General features: G+C 37.8%; 1 protein-coding gene across 1 annotated transcript in view; it reads right to left on the bottom strand.

Annotated features, from left to right (window-relative positions):
- The window catches only part of MORC1 (MORC family CW-type zinc finger 1), a 171955-nt gene that overhangs the window by 133413 nt on the left and 14949 nt on the right, over positions 1-23593 (bottom strand). The window contains exons 5-8 of the mRNA XM_027581731.2: positions 21834-21924; positions 21065-21173; positions 16960-17119; positions 14779-14884 (exon numbers count right to left, since the gene is read on the bottom strand). Of these exons, the coding sequence (XP_027437532.2) occupies positions 14779-14884; positions 16960-17119; positions 21065-21173; positions 21834-21924 (466 nt within the window). The remainder of the gene's footprint in view (positions 1-14778; positions 14885-16959; positions 17120-21064; positions 21174-21833; positions 21925-23593) is intronic.

Here is a 23593-nt window from a genome sequence, read left to right as displayed (position 1 = left end):
GTAAGGTCCACAGTTGAGAGAATGACTCTAAACTCCAGGCACTAAATTAGATTCCTTTTGGAGTATCTCAGAAGTGCCATATTTTTATTCATGAAAATACTGCATATTATAACCAAAATTGTTTTCTGAATTTATTGCTAAAGTCCCTACAAAATCTCTGAGGAGTTCTTAAGGTTGAAATTAACAAAGCCTATGTTATCTTGAATATAAAGAAGTGCATAAAGGTTTTTAACTAGTTTAAATTCTGAACTATGAAGGGGCTAACCAAATTTAATCTTAGGGTGGATCATACCTAAGAGAAATGTCAACTCAAAGAGGTAATTTCAAAGAAGAGTTATAAGCTACACAAAGTAAGAAAAGTGCCTCTGTCACACCCGCGGCATAGCAAGCAGCACATTACAATTTGAAGCTATAACTTTTGATGTGTTCCCAGCCAGCTCAGTTAAGACATAAACTAGAGACATTATGGAATGCTGCCCAGTGCCTGTCAATTTAGGAACACACGGGCAACGTGGCATCTAATTTCAAAACATTACTTAGCACAAAGTTTCAACGCCATTATTCCATATTATATCACCATTCCCAGAGCTGTTTTTTAAGATGGGTTCCCCTAGCTGCCTGAGATCCTAAGCCATGATGGATTCCGGGGGTATGACAGGCCCCTTCGATGACAGCCAATTCCATGACATGCCTTTTTTAGGAGAGAGTGTGCTTTCTTGTGTTTTCTCATAAAGTTGAATACATAAAATATTCATAATGTTAAAAAGACAAGTCACAAAAGCAACATGGCACAGGGAAATCACATGTATAATAGAACAGGTGCAATGCTCACATGGTCTCAACCCCCAAAACGGGACTCAGGAAAAAATGTCAGAGGATAGATCAAGTCTTCACAATATGGAACTGAAAAGAGATTTCAAAGGTAATAGAAGCACTTTACAAAGTTTTCTAAAACTCCCTCTCCCCTCTCCAATAAAGAGCCCCAGTGATCTTCAAGGATGGAGCACAGAAGCCATGACAAAGAGCACCAGTGTCTTCTGACGAAAGTGTCTACATATCCTCAGAAAATTACCTGCACACTGGCATTCAGCTCAGTTTGTTGCCTGTTATGTATCAGACAGTGGGTTAGTTTACAGAGCACTATAATGGTAAGTGCTAGAAAGAAGTGTTGTGTTGTAGGGGAAAGCAGCATGAAGGGAACTGAAATGCACCCAGAACCTCCATGTGCCGGGTACTGTGACTATTCTAGTTCTACAACGTTCGTACTAAGCAGATGACCTTATATACAGCCTCATTTTGTAGATGAAAACGCTGACGTTCAGAGACCACAGAGAACTTATCACTAGAATGAAAGCTCTCTCAAGAGAATTCAAGCCATGTGGGGGCAGAGATATTTGTGTCTTATTCCCTCATATATCCCCGGTTTCTAAAACAGGGCCTGACACTCAGTAAGTATCCACTGAAGGAGTGAACATAAAATGAACCCATCTACAGTCAGGCAGCTACTCGGGGGGAAGAAGCAGGATTTGAGACCCGTTCTAAGCAACTACAGAGTCCATGCTTTCTCTGACGTAATGTCCAGGGATGACTGGCCTAAAGCAGGGCGCTGCAATGTGACCTGGAGCAGGAGTCAGAAGTTGGACTGGGCAGCCCCACCCCCCATAGACCCTGCCTGCCTGTGAGGCTGAGGTTCTGGTTCCTTCAGCTTAATCCACAGAACTGGACTCAAGGGTCTGGTGTCCACGTTTTCTAATTTTGTATGTACCTTACTACATACAGAAAAAGTTAATATGGCAACAGACTGCAAATGCCCCCCACCCCACCCCTGCCATCTTCAATTAACCCTCTTGTCTCTGCTGACAGACCATGCCATTATGTAAAGGACTATTTTTTAAAAAAATCAAAGACAGGCTGTGGTGCTATGGTGAGCGCTGTGAATTGTGCAAGACTGTTGAATCACAGACCTGTACCTCTGAAACAAATACATTATATATTAAAAAAAAGAAGATAGTAGGAAGGGAAAAATGAAGGGGGGGAATCGGAGGGGGAGATGAAACATGAGAGACGATGGACTCTGAGAAACAAACCGAGGGTTCTAGAGGGGAGGGGGGTGGGGGGATGGGTTAGCCTGGTGATGAGTATTAAAGAGGGCATATTCTGCATGGAGCACTGGGTGTTATACGCAAACAATGAATCATGGAACAGTACATCAAAAACTAATGATGTAATGTATGCTGATTAACATAACAATAAAAAATTTAAAAAAACTAATGATGTAATGTATGGTGATTAACATAACATAATGAAATAAAAAAAAAAAATCAAAGACAGGTTGGTAACTATGAATACATATTCGTCTCCTGCTGAAACCCAAGGAAAAATAGTAAGGAGGCCCCTGTGCCTAAAGAGGAATGGGAGAAGAAAGGAAGTCAGATATCACGCGGGATGCTGCAGAGCATTATGAAGATCTCCATTTTTCATCTGAGTGTAATGGGAAGTCATTGAGGAATCTTGTACAGAGAGTTTTTAAAAGACTGCTCTGGCTGCTACAGAGCGGCAAGGGGGACAGAGTTTTCACAGGGTGAAGGGTGGAAGCAGAGAGACCTGTGGCTTGGCAGGAGGCTTTCTATAACCCCAGGGAGACATGACAGGGGCCTGAACAAGGATCATAGCAGTAGAGGAGGTGATAAATGGTTGGGTCTGGATCTAGTTGAAGGCAGAGCCAATGTGAAATAAGCAAGTTAGAAGTGTCCTCCAAGGGTCCTCGGGACAAGAGTCCTGAGTAGGAAGAATGTTTACAAAGTCAAACCTCACAGATAGACACATTGTGCAATTTTATTTGAGGTTAAGAGAACTCCTAAAAGCTATCCAAGGGGGTAAAATTAGCAATTTATAAAATTTAGTAATCACATCTGGGTCAGACTTCTCATTAACATCATGGATTCAAGAAGTCAAATGCACAATAAGTTCTGAGGGAAACTTTTTTTTTAAGATTTTATTTATTCATTTGTCAGAGAGAATGAGAGAGAGAGAGAGAGAGAGAGAGAGAGAGAGAGAGAGAGAGAGGCAGGCAGAGGGAGAAGCAGGCTTCCCGCTGAGCAAGGAGCCCAATGTGGGACTCAATCCCAGGACCCTGGGATCATGACCTGAACTGAAGGCAGACGCTTAACCAACCAACCAACCACTCAGGTGTCCCGGAAACTTTTTTTTTTTTTTTTTTTAAGTAGGCTCCATACCCAGCGTGGAGCCCAATGCAGGGCTTGAACTCACAACCCTGAGATCAAGACCTGAACTGAGATCAAGAGTCAGACGTTTAACCTACTGAGTCACCCAGGTGCCCCTGGAAAACTATTTTTTGAATCAATGTTTCTTCATTCATTTAAACAAATACTGAGGAGGAAAGGAAAAATAAAGACACTTTTAAGATACAAAGATTCCAAAAATTTACCTCAAATGGACTTCGAAATAATTATTCAAGGATATAATCCAGCAAAGGAACTAATGAGTAAATGAAAAAGATAAAGGATGGAAGATGCTGTGGTAAGCAAAGAAAAATAATAAATCTTATAATTTAGTCTAAATATCTATGCAGGCTGTGATATAATATTGTAAAATGTTATAAAGAAATCCAAACACAATAATCAGAAAAGGTGGAACTGGTATGGGCGAAAAATAAAGCATATTAAGGCCTTGACTTATTTGTGAGATGAGATAGATATTAACTCTATACTTTGATGTGAAAACTAGTTTTAGATATGTTTATTTAAAATGTAAAGGTAATCTACGGTAAAAAAATAGAATGGAGCAAATAATTTTCAAACTACTGGAATAGAAAAAAAAAAAAAACGAACCTTCCTTCCTGGTTAAAAAAAAAAAAAAAATCACAACTCAACCAATCTCACAAAAGGGGAGAAAAAATAAGGCAGAGCAAAATTAAACAAACAAACGCAAGTGCAAACCAATGACAACAAAGAGGTAAATTAAATACAAAACATGAAATGAGAAGGCAGAGTAAGTCCAGCTATAGCAGATGTCCTAAGGGTAAACTAGATAAATTTCCTATTAAAAGATAGAAGCACTTAGACTGAGTCACAAATCTAGTTATATGCCATTTATAAGAGACAAACTGAAAATTAAACAACACTGTTGAGAATAAAGCAGTGGAAAAATATATGGTAAGAAAAGTTAATCAAAATAAAAAAAAATCTAACATAGGTTACTGTTAGACAAAAATAGAAACAAAGTTATTAGAAAGCATTAACTGGAACATAAAGGGATACTTTATATTAATAAAGGTTCACTTAAACAAAATGTGTATGTGCCATAAATCTAATGACTCAGAAACAGATACAGCAAAAATTAGAAGAAATAAATAAACATGGACAAAACCATAGACACTGTAAGATATTATTACTGTTCTCAGAAATTGAGGGATTGGTGGGGGGAAGAAATGGAAGATCTAAATAATAATAAAAAGCTTGATGTTACAGAATCTTTTTCAGAGATTCACAATTTTTCCAATGTTTTAAAACATTAGGCCACAAGAAATCTCAACAAATTTCAAAGAGCAGATATAATGCAAACTACATTCTCTGGAACAATAAAAGCATATTTGACACCACCCCCAAAAAACCTATGTACTTGTAGATTTTTTAAAATACTTTTTAAAAGTCATTCCTGAGCTAAAGAGAAAATCAAAATGGAATTTATAAATTATTTACAAATAAGCAATAATGAATAAATCCTAAAAAAAAAAAGCGGGGTGGGGGGCACCTAGGTGGCACAGTTGGTTGGGGGATCAACACTTGGTTTCAGCTCAGGTTGTAATCTCAGGGTCATAGGATTGAGCCCCGCATCGGGCTCCATACTCGAGTCTGCTACTCTCCCGCTGCTCCTCCCCCCCATTTGCTCTGTTTCTCTTTCAAATAAATAAATGAATCTTTAAAAAAAGAAAAAAGAAAGAAGCAATAATGATAGTTCTATTTTTTAAACCGGTAGAATACAGCCATAATGAGGGGGGTGGGGCTGGGAGGATGCATAAAAGCCTGTTATTTAGATTAGAAAATGAGATTGAAAATAAACTAATAAAAGATAAACCTCAAGGAAGCAGAAAAAGTAAAATAAATCCAAAGAACACAGGAGAAAATAAAGAAATATATAATTAATATAAACCTAGTAGACTTAAAAAGAACCCAAAATTATTTTGTTTTTAAAGACAGTTGAAACAATTAAATCTCTCTGGCAAAGAAAAAGAGACAGCATAATATGCAATAAAAGCAGTAAAAGTGGACACAACTATAGGATTGGGGAAAACAGAAATTTTCTAAGAATATTTTATATAAAACTCCTTATCAACAAATTCGCAAATCTAAATAAAATGAATGCTCTTATAAGAAATTATAAATGACAAATTTGACCCCAAAATTTAAAAATCTGAATAGATTAACAGTTATAGCACAATTCAAAAGTAATTAAAGTAAAAACAAAAACAAAAAAGTGATAGGACCACAGATTTTACAAAGAATTTCTACCAAACCTATAGGCAAAGACTCATTTTACATAAATACTTCCAGATCAACGAAAGAGGTGAAAAACTTCTCAACTCACTCTACCATAATCTACACACCAATACTAAATAAGGTAAGGATAATAAAAGCATAATTATAGCCCAGTCTCACATGTAAGCATAAGGGCAAAAAATATTAAATAAAATACTAGTGAAATTAACACAGTGAATACTACATCATAAACTAGTTGGGTTTATTTGAGGAATGGAAGAATGATAGTTCAATATCATGAACTTTACTAGAATAATATACTACTTTAACGGATTAAAAGAGAAAAACAAAACCAAATCACCTCAACGGATGTCAAAAAGCATTGACGAAAACTTAACACCAATTTCCTGATGTGAAAAATAAATAAAGTCACTCAATAAACTAGAAATAAAATAACTTCCTAAGTTCAACAAAAGGCATTGATTAAAAGGAATAGTAACTAGAATAAATATCATACCTAATGGTCAAAGATAAAAGAATTCCATTAGACAGAAACAAACCAAAAATCACATCTGTCATTATCACTCTTAGTTAACTAGTTAAAACAAGAAAACAGAATGAGTAATAGAAATGAAGACACAAAACCATCACTATTTGCAAATAAAGACTAAACAGAAAATCCAACTGAAAACTATTAAAATAAAAGAATTCAGTAAATGGCAAGATACAAAATCCACAAAGTCAATGGTTCTGGGAGGCCTGGGTAGCTCAGTCAGGTAAGCGTCCAACTCTTGATTTCAGCTCAGATCATGACCTCAGGGTTGTAGGATCAAGTGGAGTCGGCTTTACAGACTCTCTTCCTCTCCCAGTGCCCTTCCCCCACTCGCTCTTTCTAAAATAAATAAAATCTTAAAAAAAAAAAAGGTCAATGGTTTTCCTATCTGCACATTAACAAATAAATAATTAGAAAAAGCAATAGAGAAAAAAATCTTATTTGAGTGCCAAGAAGAGTCATAATACCTATGAACTTAACAAGAAATGTATAAGTCCTAAGAAGATATAATAATATCCAAAAATTACTGAGTATGAACTCTGTGCCAGGTAGTGGTCTAAGCACTTTTCAGTTCATACATCATGTAAGCTTCACAACAACCCCATGATATATTACTATTAACACTACTACTATTATTATTGCCATTTTTGGATGAGAAAATTGAGGCTCTGTAAGGTTAACTACCTTTCCCATATTAACACAGCTTATAGAACTATAAATTGAACTCATACAGTCTAACTATCAAAGTCTTGTTCTTAACTACTATGATACTATACAATGATGTAAAACTCCACTCAACTATATAAAAGACTGAAGAACCAAAACATAAATATGTCAGTTTTCCCCCCAATTAATCTATAAATTCAATGGACTACCAATCAAAATCCCAAGAGCATTTTTTGTAATAAAATTTGGAAAGCTGGTTTTGAAATTCATATGGAAAAGAACATCTGCAAGAACAATCATAATATTTTTAAAAAGCACAGTGAAGGAGAACTTGCCCTACCAAATAGCAAAACACATTATAAAGGCTCTAGCAATTAAAAAATTTTAATGAAGTGACAATAGAAAAAAACATATGAAAAGAAATAGGCCATCTAGAAACAGATCCATATATGACAAGAATTTAGTTTATATTAGTGATGCATCTCAAACAAGTAAGAAAGGCTGAACTATTTTTAAAATGCTATATCCATTAGAAAATATTATCTGTCCTCCCCCATGTACATGCTATGTTCAAAAAACAAATTCCAGATAGATTAAAAAGCTACAGAAATAAACTACTAATATTAAAAGAAATAAGAAAATATATTTGTTAAAGAATACCTATCTGAGTCTAGAAATGTGAAAGAAACTCATAAATATATTGCAGATTTGACCTCAAAATATCAAAAACTGCTATTAGACAAAGGACAATACTAACAATTTTAAAAGTCAAGTGGGGAGAGAGAAGGGAGGGTGTATGTATAGACTATAAAAAGGAATAGGGGGGTGCCTGGGTGGCTCAGTCCTTAAGCATCTATCTGCCTTTGGCTCAGGTCATGATCCTAGGGTCCTGGGATCGAGCCCCACGTCGGGCTCCCTGCTCTGCAGGAAGACTGGTTCTCCCTCTCTTGCTATGTCTCTCTCTGTCAAATAAATAAAATCTTAAAAAAAAAAAAAAAAAAAAGGCCCTGGGTGGCTCAGTTAAATGGGGCTGCCTTTGGCTCATGCCATATCGGGGTTCCCTGTTCAGCAGGAAGTCTGCTTCTCCTTCTGCTGCTCCTCCTGCTTGTGCTTTTTCACTCACGCTCTCTCTCCCTCTCTCAAATAAATGAATAAAATCTTTAAAAAAAGAAAAAAAAAGAAAAAGGCAACAAGAAGGATCCTTGTGCTGATGTACTGGTGGATTTGCACCAGGCTAGGTAGATTGCATCAATGTCAATATCCTGGTTGTGATATTGTACTCCAAGTTTAGCAAAGTAACAGCAATGGGGAACCTGAGCAAAGGGTACACAGGCTTTCTCTCTATTATTTCTTATAACTGCTTATGAGTCTACAATTACCTAAATACAAATTTTAATTAAAAAAAGATCAACTGCCGAGGCAGCTGGGTGGCTCAGTCAGTTAAGCAGCCAACTCTTGGTTTCGGCTCAGGTCATGATCTTGGAGTCCTGGGATCAAGGCCTGTATCAGGCTCTGCGCTCAGTGGACAGTCTGAGATTCTCTCTCTCCCTTCTCTCTGCACCTCCCTGCTGCTTGCCTGCTCTCTCTTTCTCTCTCTCAAATAAACAAAATCTTAAAAAAATATATCAGCATTGTTCAAATAGTGAAAAAGTGAAGTCAAACTAAGTTCCCATCATCAGTAAGGGAGTATTGATGTACAATATATCAATGTAAAAATAACTGAATATTATGCAAAAACTGTTATACAACAATGTATAGTAATTTATTACTTTACAGACTTTTTTAAAAAATCATTTTAAAAAATGAGGACTACAATTATCCAATAAAAGAAACCAGGATTCCTTGGAGAAATGGCTGATTGCATTACAGCAACAGAAGAAGTATAATATGAGCCTGGAACACCTTATGATGTCAGAAAATGTTTAAAAATGATGGTGATATGTCAAAAGAACACAAAAGCCAGGCTGAACCACATGCAGAAGAATGAAACTGGACCATTTCCTTACACTGTACACAAAAATAGACGCAAAATGGATGAAAGACCTAAATGTGAGACAGGAATCCATCCAAATCCTTGAGAACACAGGCAGCAACCTCTTCAACTTCAGCTGCAGCAACTTCTTGCTAGATACATCTCCAAAGGCAAAGGAAACAAAGGCAAAAATGAACTACTGGTACTTCATCAAGATAAAAGGCTCCTGCACAGCAAAGGAAACAGTCAACAAAACCAAAAGTCAACCGACAGAATGGGAGAAGATACTTGCAAATGACGTATCAGATAAAGGGCTAGTATCCAAGATCTATAAAGAACTTATCAAACTCAACACCCAAAGAACAAATAATCCAATCAAGAAATGGGCAGAAGGCATGAACAGACATTTCTCCAAAGAAGACATCCAAATGGCCAACAGACACATGAAAAAATGCTCCACATCACCTGACATCAGAGAAATACAAATCAAAACCACTATGAAATACCACCTCACACAAGTCAGAATGGCTAAAATTAACAAGTCAAGAAATGACAGATGTTGGCAAGGATGCAGAGAAAAGGGAACAGAACCTTCTTACACTGTTGGTGGGAATGCAAGCTGGTACAGCCACTCTGGAAAACAGTATGGAGGTTCCTCAAAAGTTGAAAATAGAGCTACCCTACGACCCAGCCATTGCACTACTAGGGATTTACCCCAAAGATACAAATGTAGTGATCTGAAGGGGCACATGCACCCCAATGTGTATAGCAGCAGTGTCCACAATAGCCAAACTATGGAAAGAGCCTAGATGTCCATCAAAAGATGAATGGATAAAGAAGATGTGGCATTTATATATATAATGAATAAAGAAGATGTGGTGTGTGTGTGTGTATATATATATAACTCAGCCATCAAAAAAATGAAATCTTGCCATTTGCATTAACATGGATGGAACTAGAGGGTATTATGCTAGGTGAAATAAGTCAATCAGAGAAAGACAATTATCATATGATCTCACTGGTAAGTGGAATTGGACAAACAAGGCAGAGGATCACAGGGGAAGAGAGGAAAAAAATAAAACAAAGACAAAATCATAGAGGGAGAAAAACTATAAGAGACTCTTAATCATAGGAAAAAACTGAGGGTTGCTGGAGGGGAGAGTGGTGGAGGGGCAGGGTAACTGGGTGATGGATGTTAAGGAGAGCACGTGATGTAATGAGCACTGGGTATTATAGAAGACGGATGAATCACTGACCTCTACCTCTGAAACTAATAATACACTATATGTTAATTAATTGAATTTAAATTAAAAAAAATAAAAATAAAAAAGACAGCTTGAACAGGCTCCCACTAGCCAAATCTAAGACAACTTTAGCCACAAAATACTGGTAGTGACAGATTATTACCCTTAAAATTAAAAGGAATGCATGGATCCCTACCATGTACAAAGAGAAGGAGAGGGAAAGGAAGAATGATAAAACAAGTGTGAGAGTAGCAACATCTGCGGAATCTGAGGGAAAGGTATATTGGAATTCTCTGTATTGTCTTTACAACCCTGTTGAAAAGTCTAAATTACATCAAAAGAAAAAGCTAAGAAGAAAAAAGTGTGACTTTAATAGAAACTGACAAATACTGAAAAATCTAGATGACATATTTAAAAAACCCAAGTTGCAGAATGACTTCTATAGAAGAGAGACTGGGGGGAGGGCACGCTGGGGTAGAGAATGAGAAAGCACTGTTACACTGATTGATGTATTTATGCACGTTTGAGTCGTTTTCAATCAACTCATATTTGTGTACTACAGAGGCCCACTCCACCCACTGCCCCAAAGATTACTGTCCCAGGTAGACTACAATGAAGAGTGAGAGACAGGAGAGCGTGAAGAAAACTAACACTTGGATCCAGGAGTTGGTGGCATACCTTAAATGAAATTTCAAGATCTCAGTTATGAAATTATAATTCCATGCTGGTATCCACATAAAGAATTCTATGTCCTATGAATGAAATTTAAAACATCTGAATGATAGAGTAATTCCATACCTGCTATCTACACAGACTCTCTGGGTACGGAATACAGAAGGAGAATTACAACCCTGTCAATTCTGCAGATGCCAATTGATACTGACCACATGTGAGGCATTTCATACCCTCCCCTCTATGACCTGTCACCTTCCATTTGCTCAGTGCTACTGCATTCAATCAATAGAGGACCTCTGCAAATCACTCTGATTTTAATCATCTGTGTGATTGTAACTAAAGCTTACTAACAGCCACCAGAGAAGGAGAGAACAAGTTAACCCGATTTTGTTTTGACTAATTCAAAGGAAAAAAAACAAAAACAAAAACAAAACCTGGGTAGGGGTAAAATTTGCAAAAGTTTGAGATGTGGGACTTAGTCTGGAGTTCCAAAAAATCACCACAACATAAATTAACAAACATTGTCTAAGCCGGCTCTGAAGAAACCTCTTATTTCCTGTCCTTAGTTCACTATTATTTTCATTCATATTCCATATTCTCGGCCCTTCCCTGGCCTCTTTGTTCCAAAGTCTTGACTTTCTTTTGATCTCTTACAAAGTTATTTTTCATATTGTCATCTTCCCTTTTAGGGCACTTTGCGTAAATTTAACATAGCAGATTCCTTCCCTGCAGATATAATCCACTTTCTGCATATCACCCTGCAACTATGTATGATTCTCTGGCACTCTCCACATGCCACATTCACAGATTCAAATTCTGATTTTATATATCACATGTTAAATGCAAACTTCTGCCTCATCTGATTGTGAAATTCTGAGATGACTTATCTATCTACATTTTTTTTTTTTAATTTAAGTGACAACAGGTTGTCTTTAGATTGATATTGCCAAAGCACATGCCACTGCCTGTGTACTTGAACATCACTCCTAATGAAATTTTCATGAGGTTATTGTCATCTTGCAACAAGGCCCTGCTGATGGTTGGATTACGGTTGTAGAGCCTCAGCCCAAAGCAGATAAAGGGTTTTGACTGCAAAGTTTAAAACTGATACCAAATATTCACAAGAACTATATGAAAGTCCAGACACTTTGACTCAATAGTTCCCTTCTTGGGAATTTGTCTGTAAAAAAAAAAAAAAAAAATTCTGGGGCTCCTGGGTGACTCAGTCATTAAGCATCTGCCTTTGGCTCAGGTCATGATCCCAGGGTCCTGGGATCGAGCCCCGCATCGGGCTCCCTGCTCAGCGGGGAATCTGTTTCTCCCTCTCCCTCTGCCTCTCCCCCCTGCTCATGGGGCTCTTTCTCTCTCTCTCTCTCAAATAAATCAAATCTTAAAAAAAAATTCAAAAGAATAAAAAAATCCATCTGTATGAAAATGCTTATTTCAATATTATCTATAAATAATGTGAAACACTGGGACCAATGCTACTATCCAAAAATAAATGGTTATAAAAACTATGATGAATCAATTCAATGGACTACTGTAAAACCACTTATCAAGAAATCATTATGAAATGAGACTTACCAAGACTACATAATAACTTAAAGTTCAGAAGCAAATCATAAATGAAAAAAATGAGAAATCACATTTAAAAAAACACTAGAATTGAATAACAAAAATTAAGAATTATGATATGTAAATTTTCTTTAAAAATTTTTAAAATATTGTTTCATTTTTTATTTTATAATAAATAAAACTGGAAAAAAAAGTGTCAGAAAAAAAAGCCTGAAAGCTTGAATTTTCCTATTTCTATGGAGAAAATTAAATTATTTTCAAAATCAGCAGGACCACACCATCTAAGACCAAAGGTGGAAACTGCATAGTTCCAAGGTTTGAAACTTGTTTTGAACAGAGGAAGAATACCCAGCAGCTTTAAGGGGGACACCATAACCACAAGAAAAAGAAGTGGCAAAGGAGTTGTTACATTACTAAACCACTTGTTTTTAAAACCAAGATTATGTGAACTGTTCTTGGTTAGCAGTTCAAGTCTCAGAAGTCATAAATGTAAGCACAGTCAGAAAAAGATCCGTCTTCCACTAGAGGATTCGTTCAGCTGCAAGAGTTAACGTTTTCCCAGTCCCTTAATTAAGAGGAATTGGGTGTTAATGTCAGAGCCCACTGACTTTTCAGAGGGGAAAACTATACATCATCCCCGCCCCCCAGGAGGCGCACTGCTCTCCCTCCTTGCACTATTGCGAGACTCATATCAGAAGCTATGAAATGTACAGATAGCACCCTTTCTGGAGAAATAATGTCTCCTGTACAATTCATCCTCATAAACCCTCCACCCCGTCTTAAAAAGGCCTTTCTTATGATTAAACTACAAAAAAATGTTGTTGAAAAAATCAAACAAACAAATCCAATGTGGTCCATGTTCCAAAATTAAACTATACATATCATGGATCTGATCCATTTTCTTCATTCTGTGATTAACTGTTTAAATGGCCTAAGAAGCTTCTGACTTCATTAAACAATCTGGAAACAGTAAGAACTTTTTCCCAAAGAAATTAGCTGTCAAATTATTCCTCCACTAATGTGTTTGTTTTCTGATGCTAGTGCTGAAATGCCAAGGCACTCTGACAGATAACTTTTTGAAAATTTGGGCTCAGAGCTTTTAAATAGCATGAGATATTGGTTTTGGAAGCAGCTGTTAGACAGAAGGGCAGGACCAGGGAGAAGGGGGACGTGGTAATGGAGGTGCTGGTAACAGTTCTGGGCCTCCTTTCTGATATCGGCATGTTAATGTTGCCAAAAGGGTTCCCAGCATTTGTACAACAGTAATGAGGCTGGATTTTTTTTCCAAAAGAAAAAAAAAAAACCCTCATTTCTGTGTAAATCAAGAATTATGCATTAGAATGAAATGAAGAAAAATATAAATTAGAAAAAAGTAGAAAAGATAATCTAAAAGTACATTATCAAACATTAAATTTTCTAACTGGGAAGGGCCCTTCAAATTTCACCTCAAAGGCAAAAGATAAAGAAATTCTCTGTTATGTTTATGTATTTACTTGGGTCTCAATCTCTTAATCTAAAATTGCACTGTCCAATATGGCAGCCACTGGCCAAATGTGGCTGTTGGGCCCTAGTCCAAACTGACTCGCACTATCTGTGTAAGACACACATGAGGTTTCAAGGATTTAGTAGGGAAAAAAGAGTATAAAATGTCTCATTACTATTTTTCATATTAAAATTTTACTTTACATATACCAGATTAAATAAAACATTATTAAAATTAATTTGACCTGTTTCTTGTTACTTTTCCTAATATGGCTACTAGAAAATTTAGATTTCATATAGGGTTCATATTTGTGTCTCTCATTACATTTCCACTGGACAATACCAGTATTTAATTAAAATGAATCGGAATGAATTTAATTCCTTCAAAATCCCTTCTAGCTCCAGAGTTCTGACACTAAGAGACTGTGGGCTCAAGCTGGTAAGTTTCAAATACGAAGTTATTCTGGAGAAACTTAGGTTCAGTCACTATTTCATTATTTCTCCATACTTTTCACTCATGCTCTCCAATGCTTCTTTATTCTGTTTCCTACGGATCCCTAATAGCCAAGAAAAATGAATGTGTCAATTTATTCACTTATAAACTACAAGTATGAAGTTCATAAGGTCATTCTGAATTGTCAGCTGGTCGTATTTCTTTTTGCTTCACACCATACTGATGCCCATTTTTAATGATATGTAACGGATAATGAACTCTGAGGGTTTTTTTTCAGTTTTAATATTCATAAAATAGGAGTTTTGGAATTAGAGAAGTTTAGAGGTGCTATGCCAGTGGTTCCCAAATGTGCTGCCACCTCGGAGTCACATGTGAAAAATACTGATTCCTAGGCCTGATATTGGGAGATTCTTACTCAGCAGAGTCTGGGATAAGATAAGATCCTATGCTTCTTAAGAAGCTATCCAGGTCATTCAGAGGGTCAGCCTGGTTTGGGAATCACTGGTCTAGCCTAACTTACTTCATCTGTAACTGGGATAAAATGAATTGTCCTAGAACCGAAGGACAGGGGCCTTAGACCTAGAACTAGGATGCAGAGCTCCAAAGCCGGCTCGCTGTCCTTACTGACACACATTCTGTCAAACACACACACTACTCACTCCTCAAGAGCTCCAGCCATCAGTATATCTTCTTTGTCAGTCTTGACATCCAATTCTGGTTCTCCACTAAGCAAAAGCTTCAAGTTATAAACAACCAGCAAAGTACCTAGTAGAAAAAAAGGACGTTTGACTTGTCAATACTTTAACTACACTAAATATTAGTCATGGTGCTATTATCTCATCTGTGGAATTAAGCCTACTCTAGACCAAATTTCCTTCTGTACTTCAGTAAATAATGTGCTTGGATAAGTTCCAAGATATAAGTCTCAGGGCAAATTCCACTCTCTGCCAAAGAGTTTTGAGTTTCTACATTATAGTGCTTATTCCTATTCAATTCATTGTAAGTCTCTCAATGTGGATTCTTACACTTTGGCACTTTTTCATAATTTGCTTTATGAAAATTGTTAGGAGTCTGAGCTAAATTTGTATTGTGGGTAAAGGTCTCATTAATGGAATCGATGCACAAAAGAACAAAGATGAGTTTTAAAAATTTGTACGAATATGAAGAGTTGTTTTTAGACCCCATAATAGGTGTTGTCAGACTTTTTCTGTAAAGGGCCAGATAACAAACATTTCAGGCTTTGCAGGCCAAATGGTCTCTGTCACGTTTACTCACAACTCACCTCCATCACTGTAGCATGAAAGCTGCCACAGAGAATATATAAATGAATGAGTGTGGCTGTATTCCAATAAAACTTTATTTACAAAAACAAGTATGGCTGGGTTTGACCTGCAGGCCACATTTGCTGACCCCTGCTCTAAGGCATAGCTAACAAAATAATCCAAATTCTTTACAAAACTGAGTATGGTACAAAGACAAACAGGACTGTCAGAGAAAGTAAAAGAACAGCCAATTACACCTCTCTTGGTAGTACTAAAACTCAAGAGAGAACAAACAGCACAGTGACTAAGAATGCCTATATCTAAATCCTGCATCAACCATTTACCGGTTGCAATGACCTTGGATAAATTTCCTAACCTCTTTGAACCTAATGTTTTCTAATCTCCACAATGGAGCACATGAATTATTTTGAGAATTAAATGTGTTAATTTTTATAAAGCACTTAGAAAAGTATTCAAGAAACAGTACACCCTTTAGTATTTACATGAGCATTTCACAGTTAAAAATCAACTAACAAATTAACGTTAGCTGTCCTTAAAGTATGTCACGTATAGGGGCGCCTGGGTAGCTCAGTCGGTTGAGCGTCTAACTCTTAATTTCGGTTCAGGTCATGATCGCAGGGTCGTGAGATGGAGCCCCAGATCAGGTTCTACACTGAGCATACAGCCTGCCTAAGATTCTCTCTCTCCCTCTCCTTCTGCCCCTCCCCCACAGCTTGCACATAATCTCTTTCTAAAAATAAAAAAAGGTATATCATGTACACATTAATAAGACTAATATTTATTGAATTGCCACTAGTTTTCTTCTAAAAGAAAAGGGGAAGGATGAAAAAAATCATTTTTAAACAAAATGCCACAAATTAGAGAAGAAATTTTGGAGGTAATACAAGCCAAGTCAGAAACGAATTTCTCAGAATTTCACTAAAACATTATATAAAACAAGGAGTTGCAAAAAGGAAAATGCACATAGCTTTCTCTAGAGTAGGATTCTTATTTCTAGATATGAAAGGTGGACATCTGGAGAAAGATTGGCACTGGAAAACGTTAGTAGACACAGTGCATTCTACATGTTGAGTAGAAAGCCAGTGCAGGTTGACAGAAATAAAGAACATACAGAAAGATCTGTTAATGTGGAAAATGTCCACAAAGCTTTTGCTAACTCTTTGCCTCAGAAACCTGGATTCACTGGCTTATAAACTGCTGTCTTACATACGTAAGATCATCTAATCATAGACACTACAGTAAACATCTCCTAACTCTGCTATGTAGTACAGGAATTATGGATTCCCTATGGTCACAGACTATGTCATCCTCTCTGCATCCAGTCTTCACCAAGCTCGTGCAAGTACAAGTCTTTCTCCCAGTATCAGGGACTTAGAGCTATTTGTGTTTGGATTCACTTAAGACAAAATTCATGTGGATATAATGAATAACTGCCCCCATGTGAGATCCTGCATGGTATCATAAATAGAAAAAATCTAAAAGCGTATGTAAAGTATCTTTTGAAAGACACTAAAAACAAGTACTTCTAACAAAACTTCAGAGATTTGATGATCTTACCACATTTCCCATTGATCAGATCAAACTGCTGCATCAGTTCGGCTTCATTTCTAAATGGAGAGTACTTAAAAATTATAGACAATTCTGTTGAGAATTTTTGAGGATCATCTGTGACAGATTTTCTGGTTCTTGTTAACCATGAAGGTATTGGAACAATAACCTATTAAAAAAACACACACATCAATTTACTATGAAGTACACAAATAAAAACCATCATCCTTTCATCTGATCCTAATTCAGACCATTCATCATCTAGCCAAATTACAAAACACAAAGTTAAAGGTTTATTTCCCCCTGTATGCTAGTTTTATAAGAAAAAGACACAAAACAATTATGTATACTCAGCGTTTTATATTAAAATGCTCCATTGTCGAATGTGGGGACAGATGGAATCTACTTCAGCCCCTAATGAAATACGGGTAGGACGGCAGAAGGAACAACAGTATCAGCACTTTAGAAGTTGAACAGTACATGACAGCAAATCCAGGAAAACCAATCTGAGGCCCACGCCGGAAGAACCAGCCTGTTTACAATTTGGAATACGCTAAAAGGCTCAGAGATTGATGGCATGAGTTCACGCTGGGGGTGGGATAAAGGGGGAAGTGAAATAGAAGTAGCATCCAGATCCCCATCTGGCACCAGCTCCCCCACCTCCACAGAGACTGGATGCTGCTTCTCTGGAAAGAGTACAACAAAGCATTTCTGGATTAGAGGATATGTCAGGCATAGTTGTCAGGGGGACCTGACAGTTGTCAAAGGGATTAAGGTACACATAACTGGATGCTGAGAACCCAGATCTCTTCTCTCATTTGGGTCCCAGAAAGCTGTCAGCTAGGCCTTCAGGCAGAAGACTGTAGGAGTCTTCTCTGAGAAACTGGACTAGCCCAGAAGGAAAGACATAAAGAAAATTACATTGAGGGTTTCCCAATAATCAGCTCAGCTAGGGCTCACTATTGTGACACTCATAGCTGCAAAGCGCCCCACCCCCAACCCCACCCTCTCAGAGCTTTCGATCGAAATTGTATTGGAATACTCTATTTAAAGTATTCAGGATTGACAGCCATCAGAGAAAAGCCTCTAATATGATAAATACAGACCAAATAAACAAGCACAAACAAAGCAACTCACTGGAAACAAAAACCATACAAGGAAGATGAAAATCTCAAGGGAACAGAAAAGTCAATCATTGTTAATATCTTCAGAGAGCTAAAAGGAAATATTGTATCCATGAAACAGAACTATATGTCTTTTAAAAAGAATACTGAAAGAATTTAACACACTTCTTGGAAATGAAGAATATGACTACAGAAAAATATTTATGAAAGGGTTGGAAGAATAAATGTTAGAAAATCTCCCAGAAAATAAAACACAGAAAATTGGAGAGGGCGCCTGGGTGGCTCAGTTGGTTAAGCGACTGCCTTCAGCTCAGGTCATGATCCTGGAATCCCAGGATCGAGTCCCACATTGGGCTCCCTGCTCGGCGGGGAGTCTGCTTCTCCCTCTGACCCTCTTCCCTCTCGTGCTCTCTATCTCTCATTCTCTCTCTCTCTCAAATAAATAAATAAAATCTTAAAAAAAAAAAAAAAACAAAAGAAAATTGGAGAGAAAAGACAAGAAAATTTAAGAACCAGTTCCAGGTGTCCAAGATCTAAGAACAGAAGTTGCAAAAACAGAGAAAAGAGAATATGAATGAAAGAAAATCATAAATATTACAGAAAACGTTCCCAACCTGAAGAACGTGTATTTCCAGATTGAAAATGTCCAGTAAGCAACCAGCACAATGGATGCAAACAGACCCACCCAAAAGCAAAATACTTACATCAGAACATTGAAGACAAAGAAGATTCTACTGCTTCAAAGAGTAGAAGGGGGGAAAAAAAGAGTAAGTCACACACAAGACTCAGAAATTAAAATGGCTTCAGACTTCTCAGTGACAATGCTAGAAATAAGAAGATAATGAAGCAATGGCTTCCAATTCCTGAAAGAAAATTCACTCCAACCCACAAATAACACCAAGCTAAACTATCACTGAGTGTTCAGGTAGGATAAAAATATTTTCATGCATGTGAGGTCTCAAAATACTTGACTTCTCATTCATCCTTATTAAGAAAGCTAACAGAAGACATGTTGGCCAAGGCAGATCCTGGGAGCACAGCAGAACACCAGCCGTGGACAGCAGGAGTGAGACGCAGCAAGAAGATTCCAGGGCAGAGTCTTCAGGAAGATGGGACAGAGAAGAATGGAGCAGGAGACTGGGGTTAACATAGTGATTAAGACAGAAAACCAAGCAAATACTCAGGACAGTGCTAAGTACATAGAACACTAAGGAGACAATTACTAATTCCAGGGAAAAGAAAAAATTATGCAGAAAAAGGAAAAAATTAGTTTATGACAGGATACAGTGTGAATAGTGTTTATATAGTCTTCCAACGTAAATACTGAACATTAGCATAACTAAAATGACAATGGAGCTACCTTGAGGGTAGAGAATTGGAAAGGTATGTATGTGTGAAACAAACAGATGAAATAATAATATATAAATCCTTTTATAACGAGCAATCAATACATAATACATCAAATCAAGAAGTAGTAATACAAGTATGTTATATAGAGATATGCAGGAAAATAGTGAAAAAAAATCAGCTAATATTGTTGAAAGAGATTGCCTGGGTTGAAGTAGAAATGGGAGGGGGTTGCTGGTTTTAGTTTTTTGGTTTTTTTTTTTAAAAAAAAAAAAAAAAGGAAATGGCCCATGTTAGTTAGGAAAGCTATAACCTCAGCTTTGGCCCAATTTTCCATGCCTTTACATACATAAATGGCAACATAAATGCTTAAAGCATTGCTTTTCTTTCTAACAGTCTCCCACTCAGCTACTCCCTATTGCCTACAGACTTGTTGCTTAGCCGGCCCCACCCCACTGTGGCCGGTGGGCATGCTGCACCCTTGGGGGACAGCCTCACATCCCCACTGTCCTTCCAACCCCATACTCCTGTCCAGGTCTGAGAGTTGCTGCGTACCACTTCTTTCCACATACCAGCCTTTACAGCTGCAAGTGGTACTCACTGCATAAAACCCTCATCAACCAATCGAGGCTCTCTAATCTCTCCATCCATACCATTGCTTTTGACAATTTTGTAACAGCAGAAATGCATACTCACTGAACAGCATTCTTTTTAAACACCCTCATTTTGTTAGGTATCCAATTCACAGGTGTTTGCCTATATTTCATGACCCCTTTGATGGTCAGATGATCTTCTGCTGGTTTTCTACCTTCGACAGGGTCTAACCAGTGCTGGGTCGTTCCTTAACCTGCATCTACTGTATTGAATTACACTGACATTGTGAATAGTAAAACTCAGACACTGGAAAGTAATAAAGCGTAGCTAGGTCATCAAATGGAGTTGAAATTATGGTTACTGGGGTTACAATTTTAAATCTATTTTGCACTCAGTTTCTTTAGATTTTGTATTCCAAGTCTTTTAATCCAATATTTATTTTTAAAATGATAATCCATTTATGGCACAAATGGTGGAAATGTTTTGCAGGCTCCTTCCAAAAAGGTCACTGTGCCAAAGGGAGCCTCTTATTCTGGGAGATTCGGGTACATGGATAATGAAAATAACATTCTGAAAACTGCCTTGAGTTAATAACCCACTCAAGAATGGTCAACAGGGGGGGACCTAGGTGGCTCAGTTGGTTACACACCTGATTTGGCTCAGGTCATGATCCCAGGGTCCTAGGATCGAGTCCTGCGTCGGGCTCCCTGCTCAGAGAGGAGCCTGCTTCTCCCTCTTCCTCTGCCCCTCACCCCCGCTCATGCTCACATTCGCTCTCTCTCAAATAAATAAATAAAATCTATTAAAAAAAATGCTACCCAAGAAAAATAAGTGGCCATAGATTCTTAAAAAAAAAAAAAATGGTCAACAGGACATGCCTCCAATGACCCCCCCCCAGAATGTCCAGCCACCCTCTCTCCACTTCCCAAATACATTCCTAAATTTCTAAATCATAATCAGAAAAGAACTGTTATAGACTTCACCTCCTGAGATGGTAAATGAAAACAACACTGTTACCATGGAAACCAAAGGAAAATCTCAACTCTTACCTCAGTAAGACCTTCTCTTTCACAGAATGTCTGAGAAAAAAACACACAGGTCATCGTTTCTTCCTTCTTTGTAAAAAGAATAAAGTCTTTCCCAATCCTCATGGATCCACTGTATTAAAAAACAAGAACATACTGGTTTACCTCTCAAACACTGAAAAGAAAAAACAGGCGGGCACGAATCTGCACTGTAATGAATTGTTCTTTCATAGAAGTAACTCCCCTGTTTTGCTGACCCATCACCAAAAGGGTGAAAATATTATTTTTTTTCTCAAAGTAAAGCAGATGGATTTGAACCAATCCAGCTCCATACCCTTGTTTGAGACAGGACAGCTAGAAATAAGGGGTTGTCCAGGACTCAAGAAAAGAACAATCATCTGTCCATAGCAGGTGTCACACGGGTGACGATATACCCTTGAACTCACCTTACACTGAGGCAGACTAATAAAATAATAATTATGGACACATAACTACACCTGCACTAACCTATGCTCTGAAAAACAAGAGAAACATAGAGATTCAAGGAAGCTCTGAAGTACAGGGCTTCTGCTTCCTGAGAGACGATTCATCCCCGATGTGAGAATTAAATTTACAAATGTAAAGATTCAAGTCAGTTATCGGTATGGAAATCCCAAAACAAGGCAGGACTCTCCAGTTTATATATATGTTTTGAGCTTTACAAACCTGATCATTCTGTATAAGATTGCCTTTAAATAAATATTTTTCCCAGTATCAATAATACATGCCTTAAAGGAAAAAAAAAAATTCTCACCTTTTAAGACCATTACCATATTGCCCAATAAACTTCAAGGTTGATGACCGTTTCTTGGATGTTCCGAAGTAAATGATATCTGAAGCTTCCTCTATAATTGACAAAGACATATAGGTGGTTAGAAATTATGAATCATTGGGTGCCTGGGTGACTCAGTTGGTTAAGCGACTGCCTTCGGCTCAGGTCGTGATCCTGGAGTCCTGGGATGGAGTCCCACATTGGGCTCCCTGCTGGGCAGGGAGTCTGCTTCTCCCTCTGACCCTACCCCCTCATGCTCTCTCTCTCTCTCTCATTCTCTCTCAAATAAATAAATAAAATCTTTAAATAAAAAGAAATTATGAATCATTGACACTGGCCACAGGTCCAGTTGTCAGGATGTCACACATATCTCAGGACATTAGGGCAAATCCATACCTCTTGGGTCAGCCCAGTGACAAGGATTCTTGTCAGGCTCCATGATCTCTGACCAGGATCTTAACCGTAATATACTGAAGGAGGTCAGACAGACCTAGCCATATGACCTTGGGTAAACAGAGTATAAACTCCGAGTCTTAATTTCCTCGTCTCTAAAAGGGAACTACGAAGACCTAGATCACAGGGCTGTTGATGAAGACAAATACACTAAAGGAGATCATCTGTTTGTGAAACCCTGAACACAGTACATGCCACTTGATAAGTGCCAATACATTATATGTGTTATAATTATCTGTACCACTAGTCATTTTCCATGAATTTGGCCCTTAGCCAGCTCCATGGAAGACCGAGCAGGGCAGAATGGCTTCAGGTCTGACGCTCCCTGGGGAAGAAGGGCCACTTGTTCCAGACTCTCAGAGTCATTCTCCAGATCTCTCCAGGGCATTCTGAAATTCTAGAGAAGAATCATCTGAACTTCAAAATACACATACCCCCAGAAACCAGAATGCTCCTAGGGACACAAGGAAAGGTAGAAATGGGTCTCCCAGTTGGCCTACCTGAATGCATGCTCTGGAACTCTGGAAACCAGTGTCAGTCTGTGCGCAGACTTGCACACCTGGTGTGTGGTGTGTAAGGGCTACCAGACACTCTGCTTATCTGAAGCCAACTGGACATTCTATCGCATGTTCTTATAAAGGGCTGGGTATTAGGTGAGGGTATCCATAATAACAACATTAGCTACCATTTACTGTTTAGTATATGCTAGGGACTATATCATATACTTCACATGCACTGCCTAGTCAATATTTATAACAAACCTACATAGTAGATACTATGATGATGATCTCCATGTTATGGATGAGGAAATTTAAGTTCAAAGAGTGTATGTAACGGTGTCCAAGGTGAAACAGCCTATGAATGCTACTGTAAGCATAACAATCCACAAAGTTGTCAGAAACCACATCCCGTGGTTTTCAAAGCACACCTCACAGACTCCCACATATGGTGGCCGGAGTTCTGGGCACAGGTATAGAACACTGACATGACCCCTGCCCATAACAATTTATGTCATGGTAGGAAAAACAGATTAGAAACAAATAAACGAAATAATTTCTAAAAGCATTAAGTGAAGAAAATAGAACCAGGATAATGTGATAGAGAATTAACAGGAGTGTGGCCCTCAGACAGAATGATCAGGGAAGACCTCTTTCATAAGATGACATCTGAGATGAGCTTCAAATGAAGGGCCAGCAGGTATGGCTGGAGTGTTATAAGCAAGGGAGTAAATGCCATGAGAAACAGCCAAAGAGGTGGACAAAGGCCAAATAATGCAAGAAACTGGAAGC

This window comes from Zalophus californianus, chromosome 1 (genome assembly GCF_009762305.2).
Source record: "Zalophus californianus isolate mZalCal1 chromosome 1, mZalCal1.pri.v2, whole genome shotgun sequence".
Taxonomy (NCBI): domain Eukaryota; kingdom Metazoa; phylum Chordata; class Mammalia; order Carnivora; family Otariidae; genus Zalophus; species Zalophus californianus.
Note: the sequence above shows the minus strand (reverse complement) of the source record. Positions and strands in the feature narration are given on the sequence as shown.